Source organism: Centruroides vittatus, unplaced genomic scaffold (genome assembly GCF_030686945.1).
Source record: "Centruroides vittatus isolate TY-2023 unplaced genomic scaffold, ASM3068694v2 contig_503, whole genome shotgun sequence".
NCBI classification, from domain to species: Eukaryota; Metazoa; Arthropoda; class Arachnida; order Scorpiones; family Buthidae; genus Centruroides; species Centruroides vittatus.
Window position 1 is genome coordinate 113209 of NW_027122290.1, and position 14605 is coordinate 127813.

The following is a 14605-nucleotide window of genomic DNA, read 5'->3' on the forward strand; positions in this document are numbered from 1 at the left end:
CAGTAGAAACATACAATACACCTTATCGCTGAGAACAAACAATTTATTACCTAAAACTAAAGTTTTCGGCCCAATTTATGGGCCATCTTCAGGTTACAGCTGTTCGATTCCGATACAAAATCGAACACATTCAAAATTAAACCAAAATAGAACATACGTTTAAATTAAACCAATAGAACAAGCATAGTACAAAATAATAAATAACAAAAATTAAAATAACACGAAAAATGTAAATGAAATTAAAATACAAATATAATACTGTGACTGGCCGTCAATCTTAAGAAACCATTCGTTTTGCATTAACCCAGAAACCTACTGAGTGACGGCAGACTCATTATCACGTGTGTTACGTCTTACTACGTATTTCCAGGATGACGGTAACACCGTCGCATCCTTATAATTTAAACATCTGCCAGCCAAACTCGCTCTGTAGATTTCACATTTCTCAGTTATGGACGACAGCGTTGGCGAGTGTACTTTTACAAGAATTTTGGCATTTTCCCATTCTACCACTGAACCATCTGCTTGCGCCATTTTGGATAACGCTGGTTATAAAGTACAGAACCATTAAAGAAATAGTGGAACTGGAAGAGAATTTGTTTCGAAAGAACCCGGATACATTAGCGAGTATCAATTCAAGAGTAGTTGGGTTAACTGACCAGATAAGCATTAGTTTAAAGAAGAAGTACAAGAAAAAACTGTTGTGGATTTCGAAAAAGCAACCGTCCAAAGTTAAGAGCATTTTGAAGCCAACCCCGTATATATTATGGGATCAGATGCAACTCCCGCAGTGGGTTAAACGTGTTCTGGAAAAAGGTCCGAATTATGTTCCGGACAGCAGTAGGAACTGGAGAGGCGTAGTAGCCGAAATAGAAAGAGGAATTACAGGAATGTGTGAAGTGGATAAGGACTATTACAGATGGAAGACGGCATTCAAAACTGAAAAATGCTCCAGGAGGCAAGATAAAGAATTGTGCATTAACCAGGCTAGAAGATGGTTGAATGATAACGATATAGTGGTCACTAGGGCGGATAAGAGTAAGCATTTGGTCTTAATGAAGAAACAAAGGTATAATGAAGCCCTAGATGACTATATAAGAAAAACGGAATGTGAAGAGGTGGACAGAGGTATTGTTGAAAGAATTGACAGAAAACTAAAAAAATTGGAAAAATCGCCCATAGCATCGTTATTCCCTTTCCTAAAAGGGGCCCACATTACCTGCCCAGGGGTACCTAGGTTGTTTGGATTTGCAAAAATACATAAAAACAGTAAAGAAATCAGACCGGTTGTAGAGAAATGTAAAGGACCAACCTACATTTTGGAAAAACGTATGCATAGGCATTTAACACCACTTATTGAAGACTACCAATTTGTCGTAAAGGACCCGTTTAGTTTGGTTAATAACCTACATGATATGTCGTTAATGGACAATGAGATTGGGACTGTTATGGATTACGAGAGTATGTTTCCATCAATAAATCTTACCTCATGTTTTGATGAGTTAGTGAACCTGTTATGTGGGTTGCACCCAAAAGCATACAAGCACAAAAAAGATTTAGAGATAATGGTAGATCTAATATGCTTTCAGTCATTTTTCAGTTTCCAAGGTAAAGTTTATAAGCAGTTAAGAGGGGTCCCAATGGGCAGCCCGATGTCTGGCCTGCTCTGTGAATTGGTAGTGAGAAGGATTGAACGCATGACAGTTTTCAACTATAATGAACACATAATCATGTACAAAAGATATATAGACGATGTTCTAATTATTTGGAAGAATGACACAATGATACAGCGATTCCTAGACCAAGTGAACTCTAACCAACATGGCTTGAAACTTAACCTTGAGCAAGTTAGTAACAAAGAGCTACACTTCTTGGACGTTGCCATTGAATTTAAGAATGGAGCTTTATGCACGAAGGTGTACATCAAGCCCACACATGATCCGATGTATATTCCGGCGAGTTCCAATGACCCAACGGTTTATAAATTATCCGCATTTAGGGCCCTAATCAGAAGAGCGTTTTTATATTGCTCAAATATAATGGACACGATGAATGAGCTGGGTAGAATCAAAGAGATAGCAAAGGAGTTAGGGTTTGGAACAAGAACTATAGAACGTTTAATAGCGGCGTACATAAAGCCTAGGAGCAGTTCTAAGAAGAAACCGGAGTCTGGGGGTAACTTCACAAAGTTTACATATAATAAATGTCTCTTCCCGATTATGAAGCAAATAGCGAGGCACAAAAACGCCAGTTTAATATGCAAAAGGGCCCCCACAGTGTATAGGTTGATTAGAAATGACAAAGAAAGAATTGATGTTAAAGAACAGGCGGGAGTATATGCAATTCCCTACAAAAATGACCAGTTGGGAATCGATAGGGACTACGTAGGTGTTACTAATAGAAACCTTGGAGTGAGGATAAAGGAGCATCGGTACGATGTCACAAAAAACAGGTGCACAACAGCGTTATCCAAAATGGCGCAAGCAGATGGTTCAGTGGTAGAATGGGAAAATGCCAAAATTCTTGTAAAAGTACACTCGCCAACGCTGTCGTCCATAACTGAGAAATGTGAAATCTACAGAGCGAGTTTGGCTGGCAGATGTTTAAATTATAAGGATGCGACGGTGTTACCGTCATCCTGGAAATACGTAGTAAGACGTAACACACGTGATAATGAGTCTGCCGTCACTCAGTAGGTTTCTGGGTTAATGCAAAACGAATGGTTTCTTAAGATTGACGGCCAGTCACAGTATTATATTTGTATTTTAATTTCATTTACATTTTTCGTGTTATTTTAATTTTTGTTATTTATTATTTTGTACTATGCTTGTTCTATTGGTTTAATTTAAACGTATGTTCGTTAGTTTTAGGTAATAAATTGTTTGTTCTCAGCGATAAGGTGTATTGTATAGAATATAATTTCGTCTGTGTTATTTCGGTTAAGAGAAATGTCATTAAAATAATCATCAATAAATTCTGTTTCTAATCGTCATTAAAAATTTACTTAATAATATGAAACAAGTTATCAACTTTTGACAGAATATAGTTAATGTTATCAATTAAACGAATGGTTTTATTCGAACACATAAAGTTATACTCGTGACTTAAATATATGAGATTAATTCGCTGCATATACTCAACAAAAGAATTCAATGTGTCTATTTAATGCTTTGGTATGTAAATAAATGCTATTCCGTGCATACAACAAAGACACAAATCTCAACTTTAAACTACAATTAATTATAAACTTACCTTTCGCAATAAGTCGTTAAAATATACTCGAATACGAATATAACGTAATTAACTAAACAATAACATTAATACTCGATACATTGTAACCTACACGCCATCAACGCCATAATATATCGGGCTTGATAAAGGCTATAATATTATTTAATACTAGAGTTAGATGCTACTTCTTATTAACTTTAATAATTATAATTTAATGCTCATCATTAATAAAAGTTATCAAAATGATTAATTTACTGTGTTTTTGTTATTTCTTACTCCTATTTTTAGGCCGAAAAATAGGCTGAATACCGGGTAGTAACCGAATGTTCGTTACATCACTAGTATTTACAGCTTATTTTTATTTGATACCGCCTCCTAACTTGAATATATCTTGATCGTAGTTATAAACATATTAAAAATTTACTTAATTACGTTACTTGTTCTGAAGACAGTAGTGTAACATAACCGGTTCTGTTAGTGAGCAATCGTAATTTTACTTATTGGAAATTTGTGCTTTTTCTTTTTAGTTTTACAATAATTTTTAATTCTAAAGAATTTCCGTTGTGTTGTCTATTTTAAACATTCGTATTAAACATACAAAAATAAGAAAAGACGGTCGAATTTCGATCACTCATAAATCTTTTGCTATTTTTATTTTACAACAGCCGAAACAGTAAAAGCAATTTTCCCATTCTTTCTAACTCGATGAGGACAAACACATCGTTTAACCACTGTTATAGTTCTATTTTTATAGACATCGATTATAATTAACACGGCAAAATAATATGATTCTCTCGTGTAAAAACTTTGTCTTTGTCATGACGAAAATTTTCATTTCAAACGAAATGTTTAATGTACCTTACTCGTTGTTATTCAGAACCAATACGAAATTCCGCTATTGCGTATATATGTATATGTATAACGAATGACCGTTTATAATGTTCCTAAGAAATATCTGGTAAAATACGTATCCAATAGAAAATTTGAATACAATTGAAGTTATTTATTGTTTAAACACCCTTTTAAACTAATCGAAAAACTTATTCATTAAAAGTGTGAAATAAATTTTTAAGTAAAATCTATTTAAACTAAATAATTGATTATATTTCCATAGTCTCATTTGGATTTGCTTTGTGTGTGAGAAGCATTGAATATCTATAAAATTATGGTATTGTTTGAAAGTAATACTCAGACTTATCATGACGAATATTAAAAAACTAAATTTTACTTTATTTAATACAAACAATTAATCAATAGTAATGGAAATTTCTACTCACTAATAATTATTTTTTTAAATTACTGTTATTAAATGAATTTATATACTGATTAAATTCTGAAGTATACTTTTGTTTTTCTTTATTTGCAGAATATTTATTAAAATACACAAATTAATTTAATTAAAATATGGAGAAAAAACAATTAACATTTTATTGTCCTTTCTTCAGAAAGTCATTATTATAAATGTATAAAAATAAAGTCAAAACGTTGCAAAGTATTTGGTTATCGAAAAATCTTACTTGCATTGTGTCTACTTATAGGAAGTTGTTGCTGTTATATATACACTAGTATTTATATTTTATTTATTTTTTCGCATCTGTCGTGTGTATGTAAATATAAGCAGTATAGTTATAACTTGTTCATTGTATAAAGACATATATATATATATCTGGACATGTACACATATTATTTTTGAAACTTTTTTTAGCCCTACGAGCAATAATTTAGCAATTTTTGGTACACACAGTGGGTCGTCCATGATTTAATTAAGGAGTATCATGAAATGACGATTGACGACACGACAAACGATATTTTCAGAAAGAACCACGAACAATCCGTTTGCATAAAAAATTGAACACGTGTTTTTGAAGAATGAATTCTGTAAATTAAATAAGACAACGCAATAACTGGTCGATCTGCCACGGGAATTTTTTCGGAAGGACATCTGTGGAAAAATGGCATCTAATTACATATTTGCTACCAGAAAGAAATCGTAAAAACGTTACATGGGCAGGCTATTAGTGAGGTGCACAAACCCTTAACCTGTGCACGCCTGTGTTCAGTTGTTTCATTTCTAGGTGCGTTTGCCCGTTTACACTCGCATTTCACATTGCTGCGCACACCAATGTAAATTTTAATATTTGGATGTGTTTATGACGTTAGTTAATATTATATCAGTTATAGACCAACCCACATACTTGCTTAGCTGCAACAAAAACAACAATAACGAACATATCTTAGAGACCTGACTGCGACTCTTGCCTGCTAGTGTATTCATATATTTATCAAGTGATAGGTGTTATTCCGTCTCTACTTAAAGTTTAAATTTGCACTCATTACTTTGAGAATTGTTTGTACATAAAATTATTTTTTGAATATTTTATTGTCGTTAGTATTTTCAATTTTTGCATGTTATTAGAAAAAATGAGAAGCCACTCATCATTGCATCTATAAAATTATTAATAATAATAATGATTCCTTTATAAGATTCCTTTTACCCAGAAACAGTTTATTTATTACACCTTAATGGAAAACAAGATATAAGAAAAATAGAATTACATTAGAGATTCTAAAGGTTTTTCTCTCCCTATAAGAGGAAAAAGTGGCTTCATATTCGTTAAATTTTGAAGGTTACTCAGAAATAAATAACTCTTATTTTGGTCAATTTTTACATTGATCACATACTTTTACAAGATATTTATCGGTACATTATAAACGAACCACGCATATACATAAACACAGGTATAGAATTTTGTATATTATTAGTTCGAATAACTACAGATCAGTAAATATATATATTTATCATTTCGTGTTTTACATGTAAGCTTCGTCGTGACAGAAGTAAAGGTTTTACAGCAGAGCATGAAATTATTTTGCATGGCAAAATAATAATCTTTTATAAAAAAAAAAAATAAATAAACTATAAGCGTGGTTAAACGAAGTTTTTGCCCTCGCACACTTAATGAAAATTCGAGAACCTCTCTTACTTTCCTGGCTTTTATACAATTGAATTGTTGGAAAAGTTTTGTTTTCGTCAAATTTCATCACCGCGGTAGTCTTGTATACTGTGAAAAACAAATATTTAAGACAGCAAATTTCTAAAACGTAGAAATGTTTGAATAAAAAGTTTCTACAGAAATTCAATAATAATAAATAATACAAAGATTTACAAAGTAAATTATCACTGCTCAGTAACAAAACCTACTATGGCACAGTATCGTGTTTGGAACAAGAAACGTTTTCATCCTTAACAACGTAACCGTAACAGTAGTTAAAGTAATATTTAGTTACGTCCATGTTTTAAATGAAAATCTCCTGTAACTAGTAGAAAACGTTAATTAAACCTTCCAAGCGAAAGAATAGAAATGGAAGAACTTAAGACTTGTATAATAAATTAGTATTTAGTAATGGCAGACTGTGAATCACGTAATTCGCGGTAGTTTTTGGCTAAAAATTTTCCTTTAAATTTATATTACATTTTATTATGATTCTACATCCATTATGACATTTTCAATATTTTTGATTTTTTTTCAATTTTATATTACAAATTAAAGAAACAAAAAGTATGCCTCTTATTTTAATAGCATAAAAGTCATAAATATTATGTTATATTTAAACAGATGCGGTAAGTTAGCTCCCTACAGCTTTAGACTGCAGGTGTGAAATTTCACGCTACGTTAAATGAAATAACACTTCCTGCAGCTATATTTATCAAATAAAATCATTATTTAACGATTATTTTTAACTTTTTAATGTCAGATTCGTATTTAAGCGGAAATAATTAATTAATATAAAAAATAAAATTCTTAGAGGATTTTTTCCCCATTAGGGATTGAAGAAAAAGGCCCAAGGAGTTAAGAATATGTAGATTCATGAAAGAACATTAAGAGATGAGTTCAATATACGCATTCTTTGGTGCCTGTTATAGCAAGAAAATACGATTTGGAAAAATAATAATTTCAAATTATTAAGCTTTCAAATTTTACTTACAAATTAATACTTATAATTTCCATTATTGTATGTTAAAATTTATACGTAAAATTATATCTTTTACCGGCAAAACCCGATTTTACGCCAAACTAGTTTTGCCTAGGCCAAACTAGTTTGGCGTAAGCATGTCAGGCCAAACTAGTTTAGAATTATTATTCAAGTATATTAATGGTTAATTTAAGTTCATCATAAAACACAAATAAGTTCATTTTTAATTTTAGTTTGATTTTAAAAGTTATTTTTATTATTTCGTTTGAATTCTTGAAAATATTTTTGAAAGTTAATTACATTTCAAAGTGCATGGCTTAATAAAAAAAATACGAACTGATAAGTACTGGTTAGCTTACTTTTATTTTACAATTTTGTACAAGTGTTGTGTCACTTCTAATCAATACCGTTTTTGGTTAATGTTACTCTAGGTATCGAAGATGGCGGCTCGTCTCTGATTCCAGCGATTAGAAGACAGGGAACAGTGGGACGCACGTTCTAACCTAACCTAACCTATTATAATAATTTGGTTGCTAATAATTATGGTAATTTATTAGAATAGGTTACGTTAGGTTAGAACGTGCGTCCCAGTATTTCCTCGCTGGAATTAGAGACGAGCCGCCATCTTGGCTACCTAAGGTAACATTAATCGAAAATTATAAATATAATTATATACACAATATACTTATATCCCGATTTTCTTCGATTTAACGAAGCAATATATCAGATAGTTTAATAACAAGTATTCAGTATAAATGAATAGTAATATGCAGTACAGCTTATAAACGATTTATTAATTTTTAATTATTTATACTGCATAAATTAGTTATAAATGGTAATACAATTTGATACTTACTTTTCTGAAGTGAACATTCGTGCCACCTCCGAGTTTTCTATTAATATTTTAAACAATTGATATATATGGCGTATATAATTGTATCCACCACTTTTTAAATAGCGCGTGACTGCATCGACGTCATAAGTAAATTCGGTGACATCATTTTATGATATTGAATGTATCATTAAAGATAACACGAATTATATTTAGATATTATATCCAGTAACCGGTAACATTACTACTAGAACATTGTAACGAGTACAAAGATATATCTGTATTAATCATTATACTTCTGTCAAATAGTTTCACTACGTAACAAAAGGCAATCTGCCCACGAACAAAGAGAAAACTTTACACAATTCGAAACTGAAACTATATTTCAACCTTGAAATGTTCTACCGTTAAATGTTGCCATCTTTTGATAAAATTTAAAAAAATAATAGTTGATAGCTTTAGTGAATAAGCTTTAGCCATGCAGAAATGGTAATCTTGTGTACAGTTTCATAATCAGAGGAGTGTTATCGATAATATTATCATATATTTAATAACAAATTGTAATTCTCGATATTTCTTTATGAATAATAAAACTAATATTTATTCTTCAGTACTGTATTTAAATAAATGAATAGTTTCATTTCTCAATCGGTTAAAAAAGAGAGGAAGATTATTATAAATAATTTTTTTCAATTATTTTTCTTTATATTTTCTTCAGACATATGAAACAAGCTTTAAACTGTATATAATGTTATCGTTTCCTAACTGTAGTTTGAGTTCACCTGTATAAACTGTACATAACTACTTTTTCAATAACAAACATCCAATATTTTTATCCATGTACACTTTATTATTATTTAAGTTTTTGCATTTTCTTCGGTAGCGCAGTCATACCATTTTTATTATTTTCCAAAAATAACCAGTTATTTCACTACTCCGTATAAAGTTAAATGGAATTATTCTGTATGAGAGAATAAGATGGAAATTCACATGCTTTAAGATTATTTTCCGTCATTTTAACCTTTATATAACGTTGATTTTTACCATATCAATGCTGACCAATACCAATCCTTTACACTAAATTTTGGTGCGAAAAAGTTATTTTAATTTATACAACGAAAGTCCAAATAGTTTTTAATATGTTTGAATGAAATTTATATTTTTTTCTACGGGCATTTTGGTGTATTTTATTCTTATGTTTCTTATGTTTTCGTATGTATTTGATAATCACCTCATATTTAACGTATTCTCGAAATACCAATTCAAGTAAATTGTTTGCTAATTAATTCTGTAACACTGCGAAACACGCATAAATATTACAAAAACAATTTGAAATATAAGACATATACTATGCATATAAAGACAATTATTTACTTTTTACATATGTTATAATCTTACAAAAATGTTTTAACCAACGACTCAACGTTCAACAATTCAGTCTATCCATTTCATTATGTGGAAGTCCGTAACTGATAAATACCTGTAATTTCCTAAATAGAGAACACACGATTCTTTCATAGAAAACTTAATATATACTTCAAAAGAACTCTACATAACTGCACATTTTAAATTCTGTTTATTGGCAGACTGAAATACGATACGATCGTGTAAAGTTTCGTATTGCTCCAATGACAGGATGAAACTGTTAGATTTTTTGAAATTGTTGACAGTTTCCAATGCAATCAATTTCTCGTATTCATTAATATTTAACGATTTCCGGATCTCAGACAAATTCAAATTGTATTGTACCTTGGTGAACCTACCGAAATCAAGATCCTTATAACATTTTACGCCAACAAAATAAATGTCTACGTTAATTGCCTTCATTAGTCGAATGAAATCGATAATGTGTGAAACAGGTTTTCTGATATCGTATAAATTATTCGAAAACTCTCCCTGAAGTAAAAGAACAAGATATATCTTAAAATTACTGCAAACACTGAAGAACTTCCAGAATAAACCTGCGGGTAAATTCATTACTTCGTATTCTCCTTTGGTCTGTTCGAAAAATAAATACAATTCTTTGAATTCATACAAATTGAATAGTTCTTTAGAAAAAATCAGAACTTCCCAATGAACAATTTTCACTTTTGTATGAGAACAAAATTGTTCCCAATTTGTTTTCAGTTTAATTTGTTTATGAGCGCGGAATATGAAATCAGGCGTGCACATTTTTTTTTCTATGTATGTTAAAAACGTTTTAGGTAAAGGGTCATCCTTATAAAGTCCAATTAAAAATAATAACTCGTCATAAAATGTAACACATGGAAATTTAATACATCCGAAATATATAGATAAAGCTGTAAGAAATTCGCCAAATGTCCGATGTACAAAACTGTATCGAATGATATTATCGCATTCAGAAAAGGAATCCAGAGTAAGAATGTCCAGTCCAGTAATGAAATTGCGTTCATCTTCATTCGGAAATAAATCCTCCAAATCTTCTGATGTGATATACAATATATACAACTTTAATCTTGTTAATTTCATTAGCAAATTTTCTCCCACGAAATATTTTCCTCTTTTAAATTTACGTTTTTGATTAGTTTTCCTAACGTAACGTTCAGTTATAAGAGTAAATATTCTGATGTATAAATCAGCCATAGTTTCAAGCTTTTCCATTTCTCCATTCCGATGAAGGCAACACAACATGTGCAGCATCAGAGGACATTCTGCTATTTCTCCGTAAAACTCATTTATTGTCAGAACCGAAATAAGTTCGTTCGCTTTTATTTCATCTTCTCTAAACATTAATTGAATGTATTTTTTTTTATATTCTGGAGAGAACCCTTTTATCACTATTCTCATCTTCATGTCCTCTCTGATCTCCTCCGCTGCTTGAGGTCGACTCGTTATCAAAATAGTCATTGTTCGAGAAATATCGAAAGATTCCTTTCTTATAAATTTTATAATTTTAGATTTATCTACAATTTCATCGAATCCATCTAAAATCACCAAAACGTTCAGATTTTTATCTTGCAGTGTCCAATTTTTATCAGTTAACTCAAGAATGTTATCAACTAATGCATCTGTTACACTTTTATCACCTAATTCCCTTAAAATTACAAGAAAAGTTAATTCAAAGTGTCGTAGATAATCGGTAGATGCCCAGTCGTACGCAATTTTCTTGCATAAAGTAGATTTACCATAACCGGGATCTCCTGTAACTAAAATAGTTTGGTGTCCATCTTGTTTTATAGCAAATATCTCATTCAGGCTTATTTTCTTTCCGCTTTTGTTTCCAAATATATCAGTTTTTTCTACAGTTAATTCTACAAAGTAATCCTTTAGTGGAAAATCGTTCCTCTTTCCTTCCCACAAGAAAGATCTCATATAGGAAAAGTAAGTCACATATTTTTCCTTCATCTTCTGGCAGCAATTGTCGAACATTTCTATAAGTAAAAAACATCATAATTAATCAAATATTGCATTAATTATTTTATTTTATTTTTGTATTCCTAATTATGAACAAACTTATTTCGTGTTTATGATAAGTTTCTTCTATTTCTCTTAGTACTATGATGTATATCAGTGTTTACTTTTTAATCTTTCCTTTATCGCGGATCAATATAAATACGTGACTGTTAATCGTGCTTTTGAATTAAGCTTAGAAATGCTTATTTATAGTAACTGAACGTAACAAAGTACGTACACTAACTCTATATTACTATTTAAATGTCTCCCGTAATCAACTGCGCTAACTAATGTCAAATATTTTTCGCGGAGGGATACCGGTTCGTGTACCAGCGATTGAAAAACACTGACGTTAATTACTATTTAAATATAGTTTTGTTAAATATGTGGAAACTTAATGATAATCTCAGTAAAGAAATAATTATGGAATATGGGCAAGTGAGTTATGAATATCGTAATGTACAAATGCGTGTGTACTGAAGATAGTATGAAACATATTCATCCATTGGCTACTGTTCCAAATTTTTACCAGCTTGCCAATTATACGAAATTTATAAAATAGAATTAAATAGTACAAGTTTGGGCAAAATGTATGGCCGGATATTAATTATACACCCGGTTATACTTTCTGCCCAACCCTGTACTATTTACATTTGCTGAATACTGAGCAGGTAGAAAATAAAACAATAAAAAATTTCAAGTAACGTAAGAAGTTCTCTTAAAAATCAAAAAATAACAATGTAACGATAAAAACAGACATAAACTTAGAAGAACGAATGTATTATCACGATAATTCGCTGCAAATGTGACGTGATTTCACGTCGCCACATCTTGATAATTATATAAAGCTCTTTATATAATTAAAACTTCACGTAATGGTGTAATATGATTAACTAATAATTTTGTAATTAATTCATTAATATGGTAAATTAAATAAAGAAATTGATTCTCGGCAAAAAACAATACAGAAGTCAAAATTAAAAAGATGTTCCCTTTTTATGTTTATTATTAAGACACGCACTTACCATTCCTTTCTTCGTCTTTCTTTACGCAACTTGCATTCGGTTCTTCACAATAAATTTCTATTCTCGGTCCAACGTGAACTTCTGTACAGTCCTTCAGCATCGTCGGATATTGATTACAGTTTTCAACTAAAATTAACGCTCAATTGAATATAATATTGTATTGAATCATTTATGTTTAACAAAACAAGAGTTAGGTGTTAATGAAAATTTCTGTGTACAATATAAAAAATTTTCATGTTTAAGATAATCATTCAAATAATTAATTTTCTCTGTAAAAAATATTAAAAGATAACAATTTACTCTCAGTAATTTATGATTAGTTTCTAAATATTTAGCACACTTTCTCGAATTTTCTTATGTACATTTTCGTCATTTTCGTTCCCAATACTCTGTGCTATAAATGTGAAAATAATCACTTTTATCTATGATAAGTTTTACGGACTTATTCGAAAGTTATTAAGGTAATTAATTGTTAACATCGAGTAACGTTTAAGAATTTCAAATATTTTTATTTATTCTATCAATCCTACTCTATGTGCTTTATAACAGTTTACATTAACCGATTTTAGTGGACTCGTTAGAAACTCAGAAAGATTAAAACGTAAATAGAAAAGTAAATAAATTTTGAGAATATTCTTCCTTTATATGAATTTTAGAGTTATTTTTAAAAGGAGAAAAACAAAAGCATTTACCGTTTAGAAGTTCCTTAAACATTCTTTCATTTTGCCTCACTCTATCTATTGCCTGTAATTATATAAAATATTCATTATAATGTTCCGTCTACAGAACTGTTTAAAGAAAATTTAATTAAGTATATAAAGTGTATTTTATATCATTGCTGCACTATAACGTTATGAGGACACTCCGTTTGAGTACGCGTATCTGAAAGTACTTTCCTTCACTTCACTGTTCTATTGTAACGGCTACTCATTAGTCATAATGCGTGAAGAAATATTAAATTTAATCATTGTTATTTGTTTTTATTATTGCTGTAATGAAGATAAATAACGAAGCTACTTAATTCAGTCTTTTGGACGAGATTTAACACTTTTTTAGTCAACATGGAATAATACATTACAAAACAATTGTCTATTGCAGGGGTCATCAAACTTGTTTACAGAGGGCCACTTAAGTGAGAGAATGAGCCGGTCCGCATAACCATTGTGTTCAATATAATACACTAAATACACAAAAAATAAAGACAACCAACATACAGTATAGGGCCATTAAGCAGCGGGCCAGTAATCCGCGAATTCGCTTAAGCCGCGCAAAAAGCTTGGATCCTAATTTGTTGACACTATGGATCGTACGGACCTGGACAACACTTGCCTCAAACACTCGAGACAGGTGTTGACAGCGGTGATTTTGGCATTTCGAATGTCCGTGATTGACGTGCTATGCACTATCGCGGATTAAATAGTTAAATGCTGACTTATAAGTTCAACGAGGTATTTATGGAAGATTAATCTGTTATCTATCAATAAACAATAAAATAACTTACAATAAAATTCAAATACAGTACTAATCTCTTTTATCCACGCTGAGTGTCAACGTTATGGAGGCCGCCATTGTAACCGATTCACACCTTACAATCCGCGGACCACCTGAACCGCGATTAAGCAGTTTGGACCCAATCACCGCGGCTTAACGGGCTTACACTGTATTTATTTACCTACGACAGATCTATGATATTTCCATATAAATCATTATATTTTAGCTCATTTGTGGCACAGTGCGGGGGTGGGCCGGATGAACTGATATCGTAGGTCATAGTTTAGTGATCTGGTCTATAGATTAAAATAAAATGCATGTTACCGACTTACGTATGCAGCTTGTGTGTAATTAGCTGGACAAACGACGACATTCTTCTCCTCACTCGAAACTTTTGCTTCTGCCATTTCTATAATTTAAATGTAATAATTTACATATAAGATTTTAAAATTTTATTTACAGATTCATTCGTTTTACTCCAATTTTTATTAAATAATATGATTTTAAATTAAACATATAAATATTTACCATAATATTTCTTACATAATATATATATAGTATTTTTTATGCTTAAAAATTTATGTAATAGTTCTTGGTAACTGACACTTAACAGGAAGTCTGTGTAAATACTGCTTAT

At 30.8% G+C, this 14605-nt stretch overlaps 2 protein-coding genes across 2 annotated transcripts; one reads left to right on the forward strand and one right to left on the reverse strand.

Annotated features, from left to right (window-relative positions):
• The first annotated feature begins 371 nt into the window (after nt 1-371).
• LOC136978309 (uncharacterized) lies at nt 372-2696 on the forward strand. Its single transcript, XM_067274016.1, has one exon. It carries the CDS (start codon nt 372-374, stop codon nt 2694-2696), a length of 2325 nt encoding a protein of 774 aa, XP_067130117.1.
• Nucleotides 2697-9586: 6890 nt separating this feature from the next.
• LOC136978311 (NACHT, LRR and PYD domains-containing protein 12-like) lies at nt 9587-14377 on the reverse strand. Its single transcript, XM_067274017.1, has 4 exons — nt 14301-14377; nt 13170-13221; nt 12478-12603; nt 9587-11430 (listed from the first exon to the last, which is right to left on the reverse strand). The coding sequence occupies exons 1-4, from the start codon at nt 14373-14375 to the stop codon at nt 9587-9589; spliced, it is 2097 nt and encodes a 698-aa protein (XP_067130118.1). The 5' UTR covers nt 14376-14377.
• Between the last annotated feature and the right edge of the window lie 228 nt (nt 14378-14605).

What these genes read in the sequence shown, in the direction of transcription:
- LOC136978311 (XM_067274017.1), bottom strand. Translation starts at nt 14,375, where the DNA reads ATGGCAGAAGCAAAAGTTTCGAGTGAGGAGAAGAATGTCGTCGTTTGT. An exon ending in ATTACACACAAGCTGCATAC is followed by an intron (nt 13,222 to 14,300) that starts GTAAGTCGGTAA and finishes ATATAATTACAG; the next exon opens with GCAATAGATAGAGTGAGGCA. An exon ending in GAAAGACGAAGAAAGGAATG is followed by an intron (nt 11,431 to 12,477) that starts GTAAGTGCGTGT and finishes TTTTACTTATAG; the next exon opens with AAATGTTCGACAATTGCTGC.
- LOC136978309 (XM_067274016.1), top strand. Translation starts at nt 372, where the DNA reads ATGACGGTAACACCGTCGCATCCTTATAATTTAAACATCTGCCAGCCA.